The sequence below is a fragment of the Mesoplodon densirostris genome, chromosome 6 (assembly GCF_025265405.1).
Source record: "Mesoplodon densirostris isolate mMesDen1 chromosome 6, mMesDen1 primary haplotype, whole genome shotgun sequence".
Classification (NCBI taxonomy): domain Eukaryota; kingdom Metazoa; phylum Chordata; class Mammalia; order Artiodactyla; family Ziphiidae; genus Mesoplodon; species Mesoplodon densirostris.
The window spans coordinates 46,947,048-46,967,037 of record NC_082666.1 but is presented as its reverse complement, the minus strand read 5'-3'; the positions used below and the strand labels follow the sequence as shown (position 1 = coordinate 46,967,037).

The 19,990-nt window shown below is 40.5% G+C and overlaps 1 protein-coding gene across 1 annotated transcript in view; it reads right to left on the bottom strand.

Moving 5' to 3' along the window:
* The window catches only part of RIGI (RNA sensor RIG-I), a 31,764-nt gene extending 18,699 nt beyond the window's left edge, over positions 1–13,065 (bottom strand). Inside the window, 12 exon segments of the mRNA XM_060100481.1 lie at positions 205–260; positions 263–358; positions 2,493–2,521; positions 2,523–2,595; positions 4,259–4,306; positions 4,309–4,417; positions 6,718–6,976; positions 7,554–7,707; positions 8,474–8,575; positions 10,058–10,180; positions 11,220–11,364; positions 12,984–13,065. Coding sequence (XP_059956464.1) covers positions 205–260; positions 263–358; positions 2,493–2,521; positions 2,523–2,595; positions 4,259–4,306; positions 4,309–4,417; positions 6,718–6,976; positions 7,554–7,707; positions 8,474–8,575; positions 10,058–10,180; positions 11,220–11,343 — 1,173 coding nt within the window. The 5' untranslated portion in view covers positions 11,344–11,364; positions 12,984–13,065.
* Positions 13,066–19,990: the final 6,925 nt, after the last annotated feature.

Here is a 19,990-nt window from a genome sequence, read left to right as displayed (position 1 = left end):
CATACTACCTCGGCCTTTGTTTCTGTCCCGTTGCCTCTAGTGCTAGGTTTCAGAGAGCAAAGAAGACGCTGAATGGGATAACTTTTGGAGTTTGCTTCATAAGAACCACCTGGCAAGTTCCTAAGTGATGCTCTCTCAGCTGCCACAGTGCAGCTCTCAGTAGGTGACACGACTGAAATATGCTTTTCCAGAGAAGCCACATACCCAAAAATGTGACGTGTAGAAAAACAGTGCTTTACAAATCCTGCTCTCTTCATCTTTGGCATCTGAAACACCATGCAGGCTTTCTGAACTACGATAATCCACTGTTCAAATCTCTGTGTTCCAAAATTCCTATTTTGAATTTGAGATAAGTTTTCTGAAAAAAAAAAAAAAAAGTTTTTCATTGTGCCATCTGGCCAGTCATTTAAGGTCCTAAGCATGCCTTGCTTTCTAATTTTCTTCCTTACTCTCTGCACACAGATATTCCTCTTGAAACAGTTTTCAGTAGTGTCTGTGTACATATATGCTTATTTACAGAATACCTACTATGTACCAAGAATCAACATGTCTTACATTTAAAATTTCACTTCATTTCACAATCCCATGAGGTAGATATTACATTTTACAGATTAGGAAATGGAAGCTCAGAGAAGCAAAATCATTACGCCAAGTCACAGAGCTAGCATACAGGGGGAAACCTGGCAAGAGAAGCAGAACCAGATTGCACGAGCAGGGCGCAAATGGGCAGGTTAGAGCTCGGCCTGGAAGAACAAGGATGCCAGCAGGACACTGACGAGATAAAACTGGTAATTTCAGGCACACGAGCCAGGTAATGGGGGTTCAACGGGAAACAGAGGTGGACAAACGAGGTGTTAGAATAAGTCTGAAATCAAGCTGTGAAAGAAAAGGAAAGAGAAAAGCAAATTAAGTGTGAGAGAAGGCGAGACACCAGGAGTTACCTTGCAGACATCAAGAATTCAACATCTCCAAAACTCTAAACTCACCTGTGCCTGCCAAAGCTGCTCCTAGCGCTAGAACCAGTACCACCTGCTGGCGCACACACAGGTGCCACGCCACCCCGGCCCTCCCGCCCTCTCATTCCTACCCAAAGCCAGCTAGCCCTTAAAGCTGAACACTTCCTGTCTGCTCAAGCCTCCTCCTTTCACCACCCCATCTCCACCACCTCTGTTTGGCTCTCTTCATTCACTGGTGTCCTCATCTCAGGACTAATCAGTTTAAAATCACCCGTTGCTTCCCATTGCTTTTAGGCTAAAATTCAAACTCAGCTTGGCCTACTGGGCCCTTCACTGGCCCTTGCCTCTCCCATTAGCCTCATTCCTTTCTACTAATCACTTGTTAGAATTATCATGAAATCTTACAGGTCCTAAAATTCACTGCACTCTCTCCTTCCTTCTGCATCTGATGCCATTTCTTTTCTTTTCTTTTTGTTATAAATTTATTTATTTTAGTTATTTATTTTTGGCTGCATTGGGTCTTCGTTGCTGCGTGAGGGCTTTCTCTAGTTGTGGCGAGCGGGGGCTTCTCTTCGTTGTGGGTGCACGGGCCTCTCATTGTGGTAGCTTCTCTTGTTGTGGAGCAAGGGCTCTAGGTACACGGGCTTCAGTAGTTGTGGCTCGTGGGCTCTGTAGTTGTGGCGCACGGGCTTAGCTACTCTGCAGCATGTGGGATCTTCCCCGACCAGGGCTCAAACCCGTGTCCCCTGCATTGGCAGGCGGATTCTTAACCACTGCGCCACCAGGGAAGTCACTCTGATGCCTTTTCGACCTCACTTGATTACCTCTCCGTCTTAACTTGGTTGATTTCAAGATCTGTCTCAGGCATCACCTCCCCCGGGAAGTCTTCGCTGCAGCCCAGTCCACGCCTAAGCTCCCATATGCTCCCATGATGCCCAGTGTGTAACTCTGCCCTACGGCACGGCAACTATTCGCATCTGATTCTCATTGTTTGACTGTGAGTTCCTTGAGGGCAAGACTGTCTTTAATCTTGGTGTTTCCATTACCTAGCATAGTACCTGGCACAACACCTGGTGAACTAATTAATTAATTAACTAATTAATTAAGTTTAAAAAGGAGAACAGAACTTAGTGACTTCATGAGAGCCTCAAAAGAAGAAAGAATCAAAGATCACCCCTAGGTTTGAATCTGAGCCTTCATGGGAATGGTGGTTTCATTCATATAAATAGGAAGGTCAGGATGGAAAGCTAATTTGGAAGGCCACGAAAGCAATGAATTGATTTAAATACGGTATTTTTCAGGTGTGCGTGTCCAGATGGATTTACTTTGGATTTAAAAAGAGGCAAAAAAAGCAAAAGAAAATAAAGGAGGACTAAGAAGGCTCCTGAATAACCTATAATCAAGAAAGTCAACCTCTAGATATGGTCTTGACATTGTCTGAACTAAGGAGAGCGCAAGACACCAGTGAACAATAGATGGCTGTTCCCATATGGAGAGAGTACAAAACGAGGTTATTCTCGCCGAGAGTTATGGTACCAAGTTCTTCAAAGATACTCTTTACCAGACTCTGTCTCTATCATCAACTGAGATATGTTGCGTTTAAATCGGTCAGTGGTCCGTGATTCCACTTTCCTGAACACTAGAGCCATCAAAGGCAAATGAGTATTTTTCAGGAAGCACACTTCATAGTTCAAAGCATGCCTCTCCAAACCTTTCTCTGCCTTTGTTACTTCCTCTGTAAAACCCTAGGCCCAAGCTCGCAGGCAAGTCATCTGAATGATAAAACAAATACTCAGAAACCTTGCAGCGGCTCCCTAGTGTTTAATGCACTGATTCTAACATCTCTTTCACTGTCTGGGTCTAATTCAACTTCTTACTCAGGCTTTCCTGTTACTCAACACATAGGCCCTGCTCTGACAAGGCTGATATGCATCTTGTTGCTGAAAATGCCACATTTTAAACCCTGTCTCTGTTCTTTGATCTTCTCCCTTCCCACCCAACCCCCAGGAGTGTTCACAATGTTCCTAACATTCATTTTTGCACTGTATCCACAGAAACTTATTAATCATCTACCACATGCTGCGTTCTGGTGATAGCTGCGAAGAACAGGCTCTGTGCTCCAGAGAGGTCTGCCTTCTTAGGGGAGAGAAAGATACACAGCCAAATGACCACACAGAGTGCTGTGACACAGTATGTGCAAGGTGTCATGGAGCATGGGAAAGACTCTCTCATTCTTCCCGGGGAGGCAGTGTCGTGGGATAAAGAGGCAAGAAGGAGTGAGCACAGTCATGTGCAAATGCTCAGATGGACAAAGCTTAGAGACAGAACACACCACACGACCCGTTTAAGGAGCCCAAGGAATGCGACTTGGTTGGGCTTATGGGACGTGAGAGGAGATGAAACTCAGGGGGCAGCAGGGACTGGACTATAAAGAAATTTGTACGTGATATTAAAAGGTGTAGGGCTTCCCTGGTGGCGCAGTGGTTGAGAGTCTGCCTGCCGATGCAGGGGACACGGGTTCGTACCCCAGTCCGGGAAGATCCCACATGCCGCGGAGCAGCTGGGCCCGTGAGCCATGGCCGCTGAGCCTGCGCGTCCGGAGCCTGTGCTCCACGACGGGAGAGGCCACAACAGTGAGAGGCCCGCGTACTGTAAAAAAAAAAAAAAAAAAAAAAAAAAAAAAGTGTAGACCGGGTACCTTCTCTACACTCATTACAAGCAGCTCCCTGACTAGTTCAGGTATGTATGTTCTGCCTTTTACTCATGCAGTCATATGCTATTCAGAGAGCAAGGGGATGAACTCATATGCATCTTCTGTACCTGTCTCCCTTGCTGGGTTAATATAGCATTCGTATTCAAGAAACATTTGTTAGTTGATCTTATTAATAAAATCATATTCTGATCTTTTGAGGGAAAATATGATGAGTTCAGATAATTTCACTTCAACCAAAATTACCAGATACATTTCAAATGATGAATGGGAACTCAGTGTCTGCCTCAGGCACGGAAAGCAGGGAAGGACTGAGCCATCTACATGATTTTCTAAGCACCCCTCTCTCACTGCCAGTAGGTTTATAAGAGTTTTGCAGGGATGAAGAGTAAGAATGTTTGCTTTCTACAGGCCACTCTTGAACTTCGTTGGGGAAAGAAGCTGGAAATGTGATTACTTCCCAAGTTTGGGGTTAAATATTTTCCACTAAACAGAGGAAGGGTAAAAATTCAGGGTTCATCTAAATGGCCCTGAACTAAGAATAGCAGCGAGTAACAAAGTCCCAAAGGGCTTGTTACTGGATCCCACTTACACTTCTGGGGCTTATAAACAATCTCCTCCAGTTCCTCCAAGTTGCCTCTGTTGCTGCCACTGATGTGTCGAGAGAAGCACACAATTTGCAGATATATTCTGTGGCTTCAGCTGTATTTCTGGCATCCCCAGTGCCAACCGAGGCAGTCAGCCCAATGACCTGTGAGAAGCATTCCAAACCGTTAGATGTCTGGGAAATAGCATGATGTTTCCACAACCCTTCACGTAACTCTTTCCTGCTAAAGTAGGTTTTGTTCTGTTTTTTAAACTAACTTCAGATAAAGAGCAAGAACTTTTTTTTTTTCTGACATTCTCCATGACATCAAAAATGGAAAGGTCCCCATTAGGCAAAGCACTGAATAAATGCAGGAGTCACTACTCAGAAGCTAAACACAAATCAGCATAGAAGCCAAGAGAGGAAACCCTTTCAAGGCAGGACTTTTCTTTACCCTTGTTTCCCCCATGATGTGTAGAACAACATACTGAAAAGGAAAAGGACTAAAATCAGACACGCTTGCATTCCAATCTCAGCCATGTCACACTGTCTGTGTGTCCTTGGACAAGTATCTTCAGCTGTCTGTAAAGTTGGGAAACAACAACCATTTAAAATGGTAGCCGTGGGACTTCCCTGGCGGTCCAGTGGTTACAACTCCATGCTTCCAATGAAGGGGGCATGGGTTCGATCCCTGGTCGGGGAACTAAGATTCCACATGCTATGTGGTGCAGCCAAAATATAAAAAGCTTAAAAAAAAATGATAGCTGTGTGACATAGAGAATCGACTTGTGGTTGCCAAGGGGGAGGCGGGGTGGGAAAGGGATGGACTGGGAGTTTGGGATTAGCAGATGCAAACTATTATATATAGAATGGATAAACAACAAGGTCCTACTATATAGCACAGGGAACAATATTCAATATCCTGTGATAAGCCATAATGGAAAAGATTATTAAAAAGGATGTACATCTATGTATAACTGAATCACTTTGCCGTACAGCAGAAATTAACACAATATTGTAAATCAACTATACTTCAACTTTAAAAAAACGGTAGCTATGTGAATTCAGTAAGATAACATTTGTAAAGAATTCAGTTTAATGGTCTCCTAATAAGTATTTATTCCTTCCTCTCATAGCCACTCAAATATTGAATGACTGAATCATTCAATCAAGCAAGGAATCTAGTTAACTACCAATTTTGTTCTAGAAGAAAAATCTGTAAGAAATGTGATTTCTACTGAATTTTGTCTGTGGGCACCATACTGAATTTCTTTTAACCTGTGCTTCCTAAACGGGTTATTATTAAGGTTAGAGAACATAACTCGAATGTGAGATCAGTAAACCATAGTCATGGTTTCCAACCTCATTTGGCCCCAGTATGACCAGGCGATTCTTCTGTGTTCCTCTCAGTTCTGTCTCCCATTTCAAATCCTCTCTGTACACCCTGAGCTCCCTCCTCCATTCCCATCTTGATTATCCTCAGTGAACGATCTCTCTCTCCTACATTCGAGAGAAAAGAGAGGTTATACGCCAGGGATTCCCTACCCTTCCTGCCTCCATCTATTCTCTGTCTTGACTCTTCTCAGCCACTCCTCTCTGATGACACCAAAAATGGTGTTTCATCTGCTCTCCCGTACTAATGCATCTACTTGCCTGACTATCCCATACCCTCTGGTCTCTTCTGGAATCTTGTTCTGTCAGTCATTCCCTCTCTCCCATCCTGCCTCATCAGCTGCTATTCACTACTTCACGCTCTGCACTCAGGCAATATCAAGAACCTCAATGTTCTTGGGAATTCCCTGGCGGTCCAGTGGTTAGGACTCAGCACTTTCACTGCTGTGGCCCAGGTTCAATCCCCAGTCAGGGAACTAAGATCCCGCAAGCCGTGCAGTGCAGCCAAAGAAAAAAAAAGAACTTCAAGCTTCTTGAGCACCCCATGCTCTTCCATAACTCTCTGCCTCTGGACATACAGTAGCCTTTACTGAAAACCATCTAGCTATCTACCTTGTAAACTCTTGTTAGTTTTTGCCTATCCTAACTTCTGTTAGGTCTTGCCTTACTTTCATAGCACATTTAGGATCTCTGTTAGGTCTTGCTTTACTTTCATAGCACATTTAGGATCTCTGTCATTTCTGTTCTGTACCACTCCATCATGTGCCATCACCATAAATTATAACATAATTCTCACATATTTTGCTCCCCACAAAACTTAAGCTGTTTGTGGGCAAGGACTATGTCTTTTTATATTTATACCCTAGTGCCTAGCACAGTGCATGACACATGGAGGCACCTAATACATATTTGTTAAGTGAATAAATGAATGCATCAATCAAAATTAACGAATGAGTTGTACAATGTGCACTCAGGATCTCAGAAGGACATCCTCAATATGGCCACAAGGGTAAATAAACAGGATTTAGGAAGGTTAGAACTCTTCTGAGAAATCCATCTGACTTTAGAGATACCTGGGGCAATGAGTCTGAAGATCCTCCAAGTTTCTGATCTAGATAATTAAACATGATCATATTATAAGGATGATGTTTACTAGTGTTGTGGCATTCATCAAATATCATCAAAGTAAAGATGGAGAGTGATGGAATAGTCCCATTTTTAAGGCTGTTCACAAGCATCTGTGGAGTTAAAATGATGATGCCATTATTCTCAACAGTCTGTTCCACTGAGACATTGTCATATGTTACTCCAGAAATGCCTCCAACTTTGTACCTGGAAAATGACAGAAATTTCCTATTACCAACCATGATGTGAATGAGGAACCACAAAGATATGAAATAGCAGGTCAGAACATCAAGGGATTAAATTCTCCCTAAGTCCAAAAGGAACAGATCTGGAGAAAAGTTAAGTGCCAGCACAAAGCCTGACACATAGTAAGTGATCAATAAATGTAAGCTAGGAAGAATTGCTAGTAGAATATATTCCATGTGGCACCTGCGGATACAGAGGGCTGACTGTAATTCTTGTAAGCCACTGAGAAAGAAAATAGTAAGGAAAAGAGTAATATTAAATAAATTATAAAATCATTAAAAAGTTAAATGTGCCATTTAAATATAAAAGTTATCTTAAGTCATTTACTCATTTGACAAGAGCTAATCAAAGGAATTTAGGATTTCAGGTCTATCTAACAAAAAAGACTTGAATCCCTGAAGGAACTACATCTAGATTATATAAAAGCTTAATCTACTATAAAATTTTTGAATCATGGTTTTCCAAAAGCAACACAAAGCAGAAAACACATCAGTTACATGAAGCTAGAGAAAAAGAAGCTGGACCAACTTATACATACCCAAGTCTTCCAAAATGCTTTGAGAACACAGATTTCTGCTGCGCATACACTGGGAGCTGAATAGCAAAAAAGCCAACTTTCCCCTTTTGTCCTTGTGGAAATTTTTTAAGCTGATGTTCACATATAAGAAGTGAAACAAAAGTTGTTCCACAACCTTTTAACATATAAAGAGAAAGACAACATGTAACTAATAGTATACTAAACTACTTCTGTAGAAAGGACATTATTTTAGGCTCCCCTAAACCCACTGAGCTGACTAGTAAATTGGTGATGTGGGCAGGTTAACGACTGCAGAATTTACACTATGACTGAAAAACCAAGCTGTGTCCTAGTTAATATGCATTCAGACAGTCAGGGCCTGCAGGAAGCTAAAAAAGGGCATTTTGGGGGGGCTTCCCTGGTGGCACAGTGGTTGAGAATCCACCTGCCAATGAGGGGGACATGGGTTCGAGCCCTGGTCTGGGAAGATCCCACATGCCGTGGAGCAACTAAGCCCGTGCGTCACAACTACTGAGCCTGAGCTCTAGAGCCCGTGAGCCACAACTACTGAAGCCCGCACACCTAGAGCCCGTGCTCTGCAACAAGAGAAGCCACAACAATGAGAAGCCCACACACCTCAATGAAGAGTAGCCCCTGCTCACCTCAACTAGAGAAAGCCCGCACAGCAACAAAGACTCAACACAGTCAAAAACAAATAAATAAATTAATTAATTAAAAAAAAAAAATAAAAGAGGGCATTTTTCTTTCCTTCCTCATGTTCCTTAAATACCTTGAGACTATATTAATAGAATGGTTGTCTCAAAAGACAAATGGAACAATCAAAAAACTGAAACTTGCCCATTGTGTCCCAGTGTTCAATAAAGGGGAAAAAAGGAAGCAAATAGAGAAACAAACTATATCGGTAATGGCAATTGGCTTACCAGTAGGAGCACATATTATTGTGTTTTTTCCTTTCTGAGCAGGTAAAGCAAGCTCTAGTTGGTAATTTCTTGGCTTCAATGGGCTGTAAGTATGAGGCACTTCTGTAAAACAAAAGAAACTAAGTTACCAAACAGTGACTGCTCTGAGGAATCAAGGCAACAGGTATTGTCCAACAGACAAGAATTCTGTCTCTAGAAAGAAAGGCCTCATTCAAGAAAGTTTAGAATCCTTGTCTCTAATTAACCATTCCAGCTCTGCACTGATTTGAAGTACAGAATTCTCCCCCAATGACAAAGTACCAATGGCAAAAAGGAAAAAAAAACAAACAAAAAAAAAACCCACAAAGATTTCTTTCTGAAACAATCATGGAAGCCTAATAAGGAGAAAGTAAAGCAAGAATGGCCTAATTCAGGGCAAGACAGATGGCCACCAGTTAAAGGAAATGCTGTATGAGACAAAACAACCACAAACCCCTCCAAGATCTTTGAAAAACACCTAACTGTGAATACTGAACTCCCAAAGTAATCTCTTATTGACGAACAACCATGCTTTGTAATTCTGCAGGCTCTCACACGGTATTCTCTCTTCATAGAATCAGAAGTTTTAAAAAATAATCAGAGGCTTTTCTCACTAACAGATAAGCATACAGAATATTAAGAGCTAGAAAAGACCTTGGAAATCATCTATTGAGTCCAACCTACCCATTTTAAAGAAAATGGGAATTTCTAAAAGGCTAAGTGAGTTCACTAAGGACCTTTACATGTCAGAAAAAATGAAAGCAATTTACATTCATTGATTTTATTCTGGAATAACAAAAAAATGTGTATCATTCGGTTGCAGAAGTAATCTATAAATTGTCACCTTATGTTGTTATCCCCAAATCACATCTTTCTTCTAACACTATTCATTATTGATCCTAATTGTTTCCCTGATGCCCTTTTCTAAATAACTCTTTACTACGGCTTATTATGCAACTTTCTGGTCTCCTCATGAAAATATGCTTCAAGAAACATAAAGTGGGACTTATAGGGCCGTAGCTAACTTATGTGAGAATTAGAGAAAGGAGCCCCTTTTGGAGGACACGGCCCCTCAGTGTATTGTTTGCCAAACAACACAGGCTGGATCTCAGCCCCAGTCAACCTCTCAGCTCCACACGTCTGTGCAGGGCACACATTTCATCAACATACACTGCAGCCCTGAGATCTTGAGAGGAAACTGAGCAAGTGACTCACAAAGAGTAGAAGTATTTCTTTAGAAAGCAGGGCTGATTTTGGATTTCATAGACATTGAGTTTCTGGGAGGACTCTATTTGCATTTTCAATGTATGCATGCAAATACTTAGTGATAAAAGAAGACAAAAAAAGAAGGAAAAAAAAGGAAGAAGCTAGCAATAGCTATGGAAGGGAGAGAATGACATTTCTAATTACAGAGAAAGTATCCATTTTAATATAAATTCTCTTTTCTTTCTTACTTTTCCTTAAATACCTTTTCATTAGGCTATGACTTTTGGCACTGCAAAACATGACCCCACACAAAATACCTAAAGAGCATCATTATGGAAAAGAACAAATGATGCTGAGTACCTGAAGAAGGGCATGAATTCTGACTAAGATTCTGGTTTTCTGGGTCTTCCCTGTAGAAAATCTGTACATCCAAAGTTTTCATTTCATCATCCTCAAGATCTTTCATTTTGACATCTTTTGCACCTTTATGAGACCAAAACACATCTTAGAATCTTTACATTATCTGATTACGATCTTGATGGTGAAAGCCCTACAAAGAGATCATAATACTAAAATTATAAACTTCCATTAAGATTTCTCACAACTACTCCCTCCACCTTTTAAAACAGCCAAAGGAATCTTTTTGATTTCAAATTGAAATCTCAATTTGGAATTTGAACTCCAGTATCATTTAGAACTTTATTATTCAAAGTGTGAAACATGGACCAGCAACTTCTTTAGGCGCTTGTTAGAAATGCAGACTCTTGAGCCCCGAATGAATCAGAATCTGCATTTTAGCAAGCTCCCCCGTGATTTACAATCAAACCAAAGAGAAGCACGATTTAGCAGACACTCACGTCTTCCATTCCTGACCCGACCCAAGAAATCAGATGTGTATTTAGACAGATAATTTCTGGAACAATTTGTGATCTTAAAGAAGCCTACAAAAAGGCTAAGACCAGATGCTCAGATGGTTTACCAAACTCAGCCTTTAAAATAATGCTCTGAGAAGATGTTATTAGCTTCAGGAAGCCAAATGATGGCTCAGATACTTAATCACAACAGATACTTTTTTCCAATCCTGTTCTAGTTCAGTTCCAGATGGCTTCCAGGAAAGAGAACCAGGCAATGTCCATCATGATTCTACTCTGAAAAGGGGGTGAGTCCTGGAGTTTGAACCTTTAACTCTAGAATTTTCAAGCTATTTCTCTGATAATCTAAACCCAGACGGCGAGCTCAGACTCTGCCTTACCCAGATGCTTTGGGCGGGATGGGCTAATTCTGGATGAGAGTGGTTTGTTAGGGGTTATATACAACCTAACTAATTCTGTAGATTAAAAAACCACCTGCCTTCCAGAACTCAATTTCATGCTGGTCTCTCACTAGAGATGTAACCATGAGTATTTGCAGGGGAAAATGCCTCTGACAATGAGAGAAAAATAGGCAGGACTGAAGGAAGCCCTAAGTAGAACTATGAGGAAGGGCATGTTTTCAGACCCTCCTACCCTTCCAAGTATCCTACCTTTCTCTACCATCCACAGTTCACTGAACTTGCTCTCTTCTTTCTCCAATGCAAGTTTCAAAGTTTTGGGCCAGTTCTTGTCTGATCTGAGAAGGCATTCAACCATTTTCTCTGCACCTGCCATCAGCCCCTTGTTGGAACAAATCTAAGCAAGACAAATGCAGTTGATTGATCAAGTTCAAAAGTTTTCATTTTATGAGTTTTTACTGAAGAAATACCAATTCAACTACTATCTAATTTAAAATCATTGTGTACTTTGGTTCACTAGGTCTCCTTCATGACCGTTCTTGCCCCATCCAACTCAGTCTTTTAAGATACCCTTTCCTTCATCCTTGTCCTCTACATGTGATATCAACATGTCAAGCCATGTGTTCTTACCACCTCTGAGATGTTAGATGTACCATCATCAGCTATATTAGGAAGACAATGAACCTATCTGACACCCATTCAAAATATGGGTATATTGGCATAGGTATATTTGGAAGGATATGACAAAATATTAACAAATGCTTTTTTCTGGGTAGTGGGACTTACATGACTTTTATTATTAATCACAATAATTAAAATTTATTGAGCACTTATTATTACGTGCCAGGGATATGTAAGCACTTTACATATATTATCTCATTCAATTCCTATAAAAATACCGTACTAATAAGGTACTATTTTTTTTTTTTTTTTTTTTTGCGGTACGCAGGCCTCTCACTGTTGTGGCCTCTCCCGTTGCGGAGCACAGGCTCTGGACGCGCAGGCTCAGCGGCCATGGCTTACGGCCCCAGCCGCTCCGCGGCATGTGGGATCTTCCCAGACCAGGGCACGAACCCATGTCCCCTGCACCGGCAGGTGGACTCTCAACCACTGCGCCACCAGGGAAGCCCAATAAGGTACTATTATTATTTCTATTGTATACAGGAAGAAACAGAGGCTTAGAGAAACTAAATAACTTGCCTAAGATCACACCACTAATAAGTGGTTGAGCTTGGATTAACAAAATGTATTTGTGTCCAGAGCCTGAACACTTAACCACTGGAGTCCATAGCCTTTTTTCTTTTATTTATTTATTTATTTATTTATTTATTTATTGGCTGTGTTGGGTCTTCGTGCAGCAGCACGTGGGCTTTCCTCTAGTTGCGGCGAGCGGGGGCTACTCTTCCTTGAGATGCGCGGGCTTCTCATTGCGGTGGCTTCTCTTGTCGTGGAGCATGGGCTCTAGGCGCGTGGGCTTCAGTAGTTGTGGCACATGGGCTCAGTAGTTGTGGTTCGCGGGCTCTAGAGCGCAGGCTCAGTAGTTGTGGCACACAGGCTTAGTTGCTTCATGGCATGTGGGATCTTCCCGGACCAGGGCTCGAACCCATGTCCCCTGCATTGGCAGATGGATTCTTAACCACTGTGCCACCAGGGAAGCCCACTTTTTTCTTTTTATTTGCTAAACTGTTTGGTTGTATTTAAGTTTGCATAACATATTATTCTCAAAAGTAATAAAATAACTTTACCTGAAAATAGGGCAAACCTGAAAAAAACTTGTGACACAAAAATTACTCAGATCACAATTAAAAGTACTCTTCTAGGTAATTATGCCTTAGATTTGAGGACTTTTGTAGATTTCAGTGTTCTTGCTCAGGTCTAAAATAGCATAGAAAATAGAAGACATTCCCCATGTTTAAATTTTTCCCCAAAATTCAATATTTAATATTAATTAAAACACCTGAATAATTTCTTCACATTCCTGATTAATTAAACGTTCAGATATTTCAGGAAGGATACCTTTTGGATTGATCGTGGTTTTAAATTCTGGTTGTAAACGTTTTAAAAGTAATCTATACTCCTCCAACCTTTCAATTTTTTGGAAATCCCAGCTTTCAATGGCATCATAAAGTCCAGAATAACCTGAAAAGTAGGAAGAAAATGGGGCTTTTAGAACACCAACTAAAAAATACTTTGAGATTAATATCATAGAAATCATGTTTGAATATTCAGTGAGAGAACTGAAAGCATATCTGTAAATCACCTCCATTATTTATGATCTTTCAAAAAGAAAATTCAGTATTCCTTTTAGGCACCCCACGTTTCAGGTCCTCTAACAACGTTTACCATCTCTTAGGATAAAGTACTAAGGATAAATTTGAAGTCTTACATTTGGTCTTAGTATGAAATCTTCCTTCCAAGGTACCCCATGGACTTCACCTCAACCTCTGATTTGCCTTTCAAATGAGTCAAACCATCATGCTATTAAGTATCTCCTCAGTGCAAAGTAGTAAAAAGGGCAAAAAGAAATAGAAATTTTAATTCCTGCCCCTCAGGGGCTTACCTCCTACATTATTCCAAGAAAAGAATAGTAAGTATAATGGGAAATTTGAGGGGAAAAAATTATTTTCAACTGTAATAATCCAAGAATGCTTGGCCCTAAGATTCTCTTAGCAGAATATCCAGGCTTGTCTGACTATAAGGCCCACACGCTTTTCATTAGGCTATAAAGACTATAACCACAAAATGAGCACAGATGAACCTACTACCAGACTTAAGAACTAGAATATTCCAGTACCTTTGTGGGTGTATGCCTCCTCTCTCCCACCCTTCTATCTTCCTGAAAAGATACCACCATCCTGTATTTGATTTATCACTCTTGATTTTTTTTTGAATAGTTGCATGGCCTATGTTCAGTTCCCTATACAATACACGTTTAGTTTAAGCTTGTTTGAAACTTTATAATTATATCCTACTAAATGCAATTTTCTCTGACTTTTTAAGAAGTTTAATATTACATTTCTAAGTTTCACCTGTGTTGTCGTCTGTAGCTATGCTCGTACATTTTCATTGCAGTATAATAGACTCTAATGAATATCATAAAATTTATTTATCCATTCTCCTCTTGAAGGATACTGGGGTTGCTTCCAGTTTTGTTTGTTTGCTTGCTTGTTTTTGGCATTACAAATCAATTATACTATGCATATTCTTATATGTGTATTCTGGAATATATGTGTTAAGAGTTTTTCTAGGGCATATATCAATACTTAAGAGTGAAACTGCTGGACAGGATACAGGAGAGTTGAACCATACAAGATGATGACAGTTGTTTTTCAAAACAGTTGAAGCATTTACACTCCCTATTGTGATCCTTAAGATTTCCCATTATTAAAGATCCTGTTCAAAACTCCACACCACTAGCTATCTACCTTACATTTGGTAGTGTATATATGTCCATGCCTCTCTCTCGCTCTGTCACAGCTAGTGGGAAGCAGCCGCATAGCACAGGGAGATCAGCTCGGGGCTTTGTGTTATAAAGCAGAAACTAATACACCATTGTGAAGCAATTATACTCCAATAAAGTTGTAAAAAAAAAAAAACTTCACACCGTTGGACTTCTTAAATTTTGCTATCTAGCACTTATAAAATGCTATCTCATCGTGTTCCCAATTTACAATTTCCTAATTGTTAACTGGACTGAGATTCTTTTCATATGTCTATTAACCTTTCATGCTCCCTATTCTTTGAAGTGTCAGTTCACATCTTTTGCCTTGTAAATGTTTTCTTTCTTTTTCTAATTGATTTTGAAGCCTTTTAAATATATTATGGATACTACTTTGGTGATTATATATTTTGAAAATACCCTCTACCAGTTTGTCACTTGTTTTTTCACTTTCTGTATAGTGTTTTTTGATAAATAGATGTTCTTAATTTTAATGTCATCAAATTTATCAATCTTTTATAGTTAATGCTTTAGTGTCTTATCTCATAAATCCTGCCATATCCCAAGGTCATAAAAATGCTCTTCCGTATTCTTTTTTAAAATTGTAAAAATTTTGTAAAGCCCCTATCACCATGTCTAGCACTCAGTAAATAGTAACTATTATTTATAAAGCAGAAGGATTATATCCACTTTTCCATTCTTTTGTTCTTACAGTTAACAATAAATGTTGGCTATTATAATCAGAGGTTAATAGGTACCACTGAGAGTCACTGTGGTGTAGTAAAATGAGCACAGAATCTGAATTCAAATCCCAGCTCTGCCCTTACAGGCTATAAGCACAAACAATTCACAATCTGTGAGCCTCAATTCCCTATCTGTAAGATGGGAATGAAAACAGTACCTACATCCCAGAGTTATGAGAATCAAATGAGATAATCCATTTAAAGGACTTGGCATGCAGTAAGCCCTTATTATACAATGCCCAAATCTGTCTATCCACTCATTCCTCCTGACTGCAATAATCAAAATGATTGAGTGCCTGGGAATGATATTGGTACAGCCTATGAAAAATTCTGTTAGAAGTCTAGGTTAGTCATTTCTACCCAATTCACACAAATATTTTGCTGTTTATAATTCTCTGAATGGAAACTTGGATCCTTTTACTATATGGTCCCATCTAACCATAATTTCTGTGTTTGCAAATCTCACCATATGCCTATTTATTTAAAAAGAAAATAAATACAATTGTTAAAATTTTGCCATTAAGAAGAATTAAGTCTTTATTTTAATTCTTTTGATTTATTTTGTGTGTGCGAGTGGGTGTGCGTGCATGGAATGAGGTAAGGAATACAAATTTACTTGTACCCACATGGATACGAAAGTTAGGGTTTGCATGGTTTTTAACATTATCCTGTTTAAAATGGCCCATTGTAATTTATCAAAAAGCCTCTCCTTTCCGAGTGATCCTCCTTTCCCAGTGATCTTCAATACATCAGGTTTCTATAAATATATGAGTCTGATTGAAGGCTCTCTATTCTATTTCACTGGTCAATTGTTCAATGCCAGGACCAGCATTACACTGTCTCAATGCCTATGGCTTTTAATAAATCTTGATATCTAGGAAGGGAAACCCCAACCTACTTAATTCTTCTTCTTTAGGGGTGTATTGACTATTCTTGGGTCATAATTCTTCCACACACATTTTAGAATTAGCCTGTCAAGTTCATGAAAAAGCATGCGGGATTTTTATTTAGAATTGTATTGAATATATAGATCAATGTAGGGTATACTACATTGATACTTTTATGGTATCAAGTCTTCCTCTCCACTTGCATAGGTTATATCTCCACTTAGCTAGGACTTCTTTTTTTTTTTTGGGCCATGCCACATGGCTTGCAGGATCTCAGTTCCCCAGCCAGGGATTGAATCCAGGCCATGGCAGTGAAAGAACAGAACCTAACCGCTAGACCACCAGGGAACTCCCTAGGACTTCTTTAATATTTTTCAATAAACTTTTATCATTTTCTCCATTCAGACTCTATACATCTTTTGCTAGGTTTATTCCTAAATATAACTTTTGTTACTGTTATAAACGGTATTTCATTTTGGATAACATTTTCAATTTTTTCCAGTGGGTGGAAATACAGCTAATTTTTTTTAATGAATTTATTTATTTTATTTATTTATTTTTGGCTGCACTGGGTCTTCATTGCTGCTTGCAGGCTTTCTCTAGTTGCAGCAAGTGGGGGCTACTCTTCGTTGTGGTGCGCGGGCTTCTCATTGTGGTGGCTTCTCTTGTTGCAGAGCACGGGCTCTAGGCATGCGGGCCTCTGTAGTTGTGGCACGTGGGCTCAGTAGTTGTGGCTCACAGGCTCCAGAGTGCAGGCTCAGCAGCTGTGGCGCACGGGCCCAGCTGCTCCGTGGCACGTGGGATCTTCCCTGACCAGGGCTCGAACCCACATCCCCTGCATCGGCAGGTGGGCTCTCAATCACTGTGCCACCAGGGAAGCCCACTAATTTTTGTATACTGATCTAACATCCAATAAACCTGCTAAACTGTCCCGTTAGTTATAATAATCTCTCTGTAGGTTCCTTTGGATATTTCAGGTAGACAATTATAGCATCTGCCTGAAAATAGTCTTTACATTGCCTTAGATTAACAGACATGAACTAAATGTTATGATACTTATAAATTAATAGTATTTCACTTTTACAGCATTTTGAAACAGTTGAGTAATATACTGTGATTTGTGAGTAAAAAGAATGAACTAACCTGTTTGGTCAAGGGCATCCAAAAAGCCGCAGAACCAGCTTTCCTCCTGGAGCTCCAACAGGAACTGGAGAAAAAGTGAGGCAGCCTCCATTGGGCCCTTGTTGTTTTTCTCAGCCTGAATATGCTGCACCTCATCTACAAACAGAAGCAAGAGTGACATCAAACTGCAGAAACGAATCACTGGAAGTAAAACCATTAATCATTGGAAGGGCTGGCTGTCAGACCAACCTTCTCAAATGGGACTGGGGAGTATAACAAATCACAGCAACGAAAGCAACTGCAGGAAGGCAGCAAGTCTCTGCCCAGGCCAATCACGCCCATTCTTGACCAACCCCCACCCCCATCCTCTCTGGAAACTTCTCAATAGTTTGCTGTGGAAGTTTGGGAACATGCTGGAGGGCAATCCTTAAGAAAAGGAGTTTCTTAAAGATGTTTGCAAGAGTCTCCCCATAACAAGGGAGAAGTCAGGGTAGCACTGGGTTAGGTGAAGAACAAAGGCTTCTTCTAACATTTTGATAGCTTCTTGTTCAAAAGTCTAAATTAATTACAGGACTAAAAGAGTGTGAGGATAGGACCACTCATGCCATCAGTAACAATTACAGAGGACACAGCAAGCAGAATTAGGATAAACAGAGATACTTTCATGGTCCTTTTTCCAGGCTTTTGCTAAAACGTGTAAAAAAATTAATAAACAGAAATCTCAATTAAATAGAGTCAGGAGACCAGAAGGGGGCGCTCTCATGCCCTGTGAACATAGCAGAGGCCAAGAGGAAGAAGACAGACTCTTCTTTCCTGGCAACGACTCAGCCAATGAAAAGCCATGGACTCTTTGTTTACTACAGTCCTCCCAGCCTCCTTTTCCTCTCTTAAAAAAAGGGTTCTCCTCCCTTTGCCCTGCAGGGACTTGCACATGGCTGCCACGGTTGCAGACCCCAGATTGCAATTCTCTGATGACCCTGAAAAAACCCATCTTTGCTGGAGAAATATCTGTCAGTCTATTCATTTCAGGTCAACAGAGAGTAGGAAATATAGCAGAAAAGAGAAAGCAAAAGAAGCTAAAGAGAAACACAGTGAGGTCAGGTAACAGAAAACTATCCACCAACCAGCTGGTGGTCATACTGATTTTGTACACTAACTCCACGTCTGGGCTGGTGACCAAACCTCTGCCTTTGCATGACCTGACATTTTATAATTTTCCATTTTTTTCCCCATTGTCAATGGAATGTAAATTCCAATGGAGTAAGCCAGTTGTCTGGCTGGTTAACCTCTGTATTTTCAGAGTTTAGAAGAAGACCTAGTACTTAATATACACTTAACAAAGGTATGCTGAATGAATGAAAGAAGAAAGGAAAGAATGCATTCCTTCTCTGCAACACTAAAACAAACCCTTTTAAAGTGTAAAATTCAATAGTTTTTAGAATTTTAAATCTAATTTTAGTGCCTTTTCCTCACTGTAAAAATAGATCTTGTACCATTAGCAGTCATCCCCATTTCCCCTCCCCCTAGCCCCAGGTAACCACTAATCTTCTTGGGTCTCTATGGATTTGCCGGTTTTGGACATTTCATATGAATGGAATCATATAATATGTGGTCCTTGTGGTCCTTCACTTAGCATAATGTTTTCAAGGTTCATCTATTGTGTATCATTTATCATTCAATCCTTTTCCTTGCTAAATAATATGTCATTGTACGGATACACCACATTTTGTCTATCCATTCATCAGTTAATAGGCATTTAGGTTGTTTCTACATGTTGTCTTTTATGAATAGTAATGTTATGAACATCCATGTACAAGTTTTTGTGTGGACATATGTATTCATCTCTCTTGAGTATACACCTAGGCATGAGATTGCTGGGTCCTATGGTAACTCCATGTTTAACACTGTAAGGAATTGCCAACCTGTTATCCAAAGGAGCTGCACCATTTTACAGTCCTACCAGCAATTTATGAGGATTCCAATTTCTATACATCCTTGCCAACACTTTTTACTACCTTTTTAATTTTAGCCATCTATATTAGTTTCCTGTGTCTGCAGTAACAAATTACCACAAACTGGGTGGCTTAAAACAATAGAAACTTATTCTCTCACAGTTCTGGAGGCCAGAGTCTGAAACCAAGGTGCTGGCAGGGCCACACTCTCCCTGAAGGCTGTAAGGGACAAGGCATTCCTTGCCTCTTCCAGCTTCTGGTGGCTGCTGGCATTCCCTGGCTTGGGGCCACATCACTCCACTCTTTGCCTCTTTCTTCACATTACCTTCCCCTCTGTTTGCCTGGCAGCCGCATCACTACAGCCTCTGCCTCTGCCTTCACATGCCATTCTCTTTGTTCCTCTATGTTTCACATGGCTGTCTTCTTAGGAGGACAGCAGTCATATTTGATCAGGAGCCCAACCTACTCCAGGATGACCTCATCTTAACTAACTGCCTCTGTAAAGATCCTATTTCCAAATAAGGTCACATTCTGAAGCCTGGGGTTAGGACCTCAATATATCTTTTTTGGGGGATAATTCAATCCATAACAGTAACCTATCTTGTCACCTATCCCAGCATCCTTGGGCACACAACCCTTTGCAATAGTTAATCCTTTTCCTAAACCTAGTCCTTACAGCTGGGTTCTTGTTCCCAGCCTTCGCTGCTGTTTGTTCTTCTGCTAGACGTGCTACCTATGAGCCATTATGGATAGTCCACATGGAGGTCCAGATTCGTCTAGTCACAACTGAGACCTTCCCAGGTAAACTGCCTCGCCATATCCTAGGCAGTTGAGTTTTACTCTGCACATGGTTGGGCCCACTGTGATGCTGCCTGGCCCC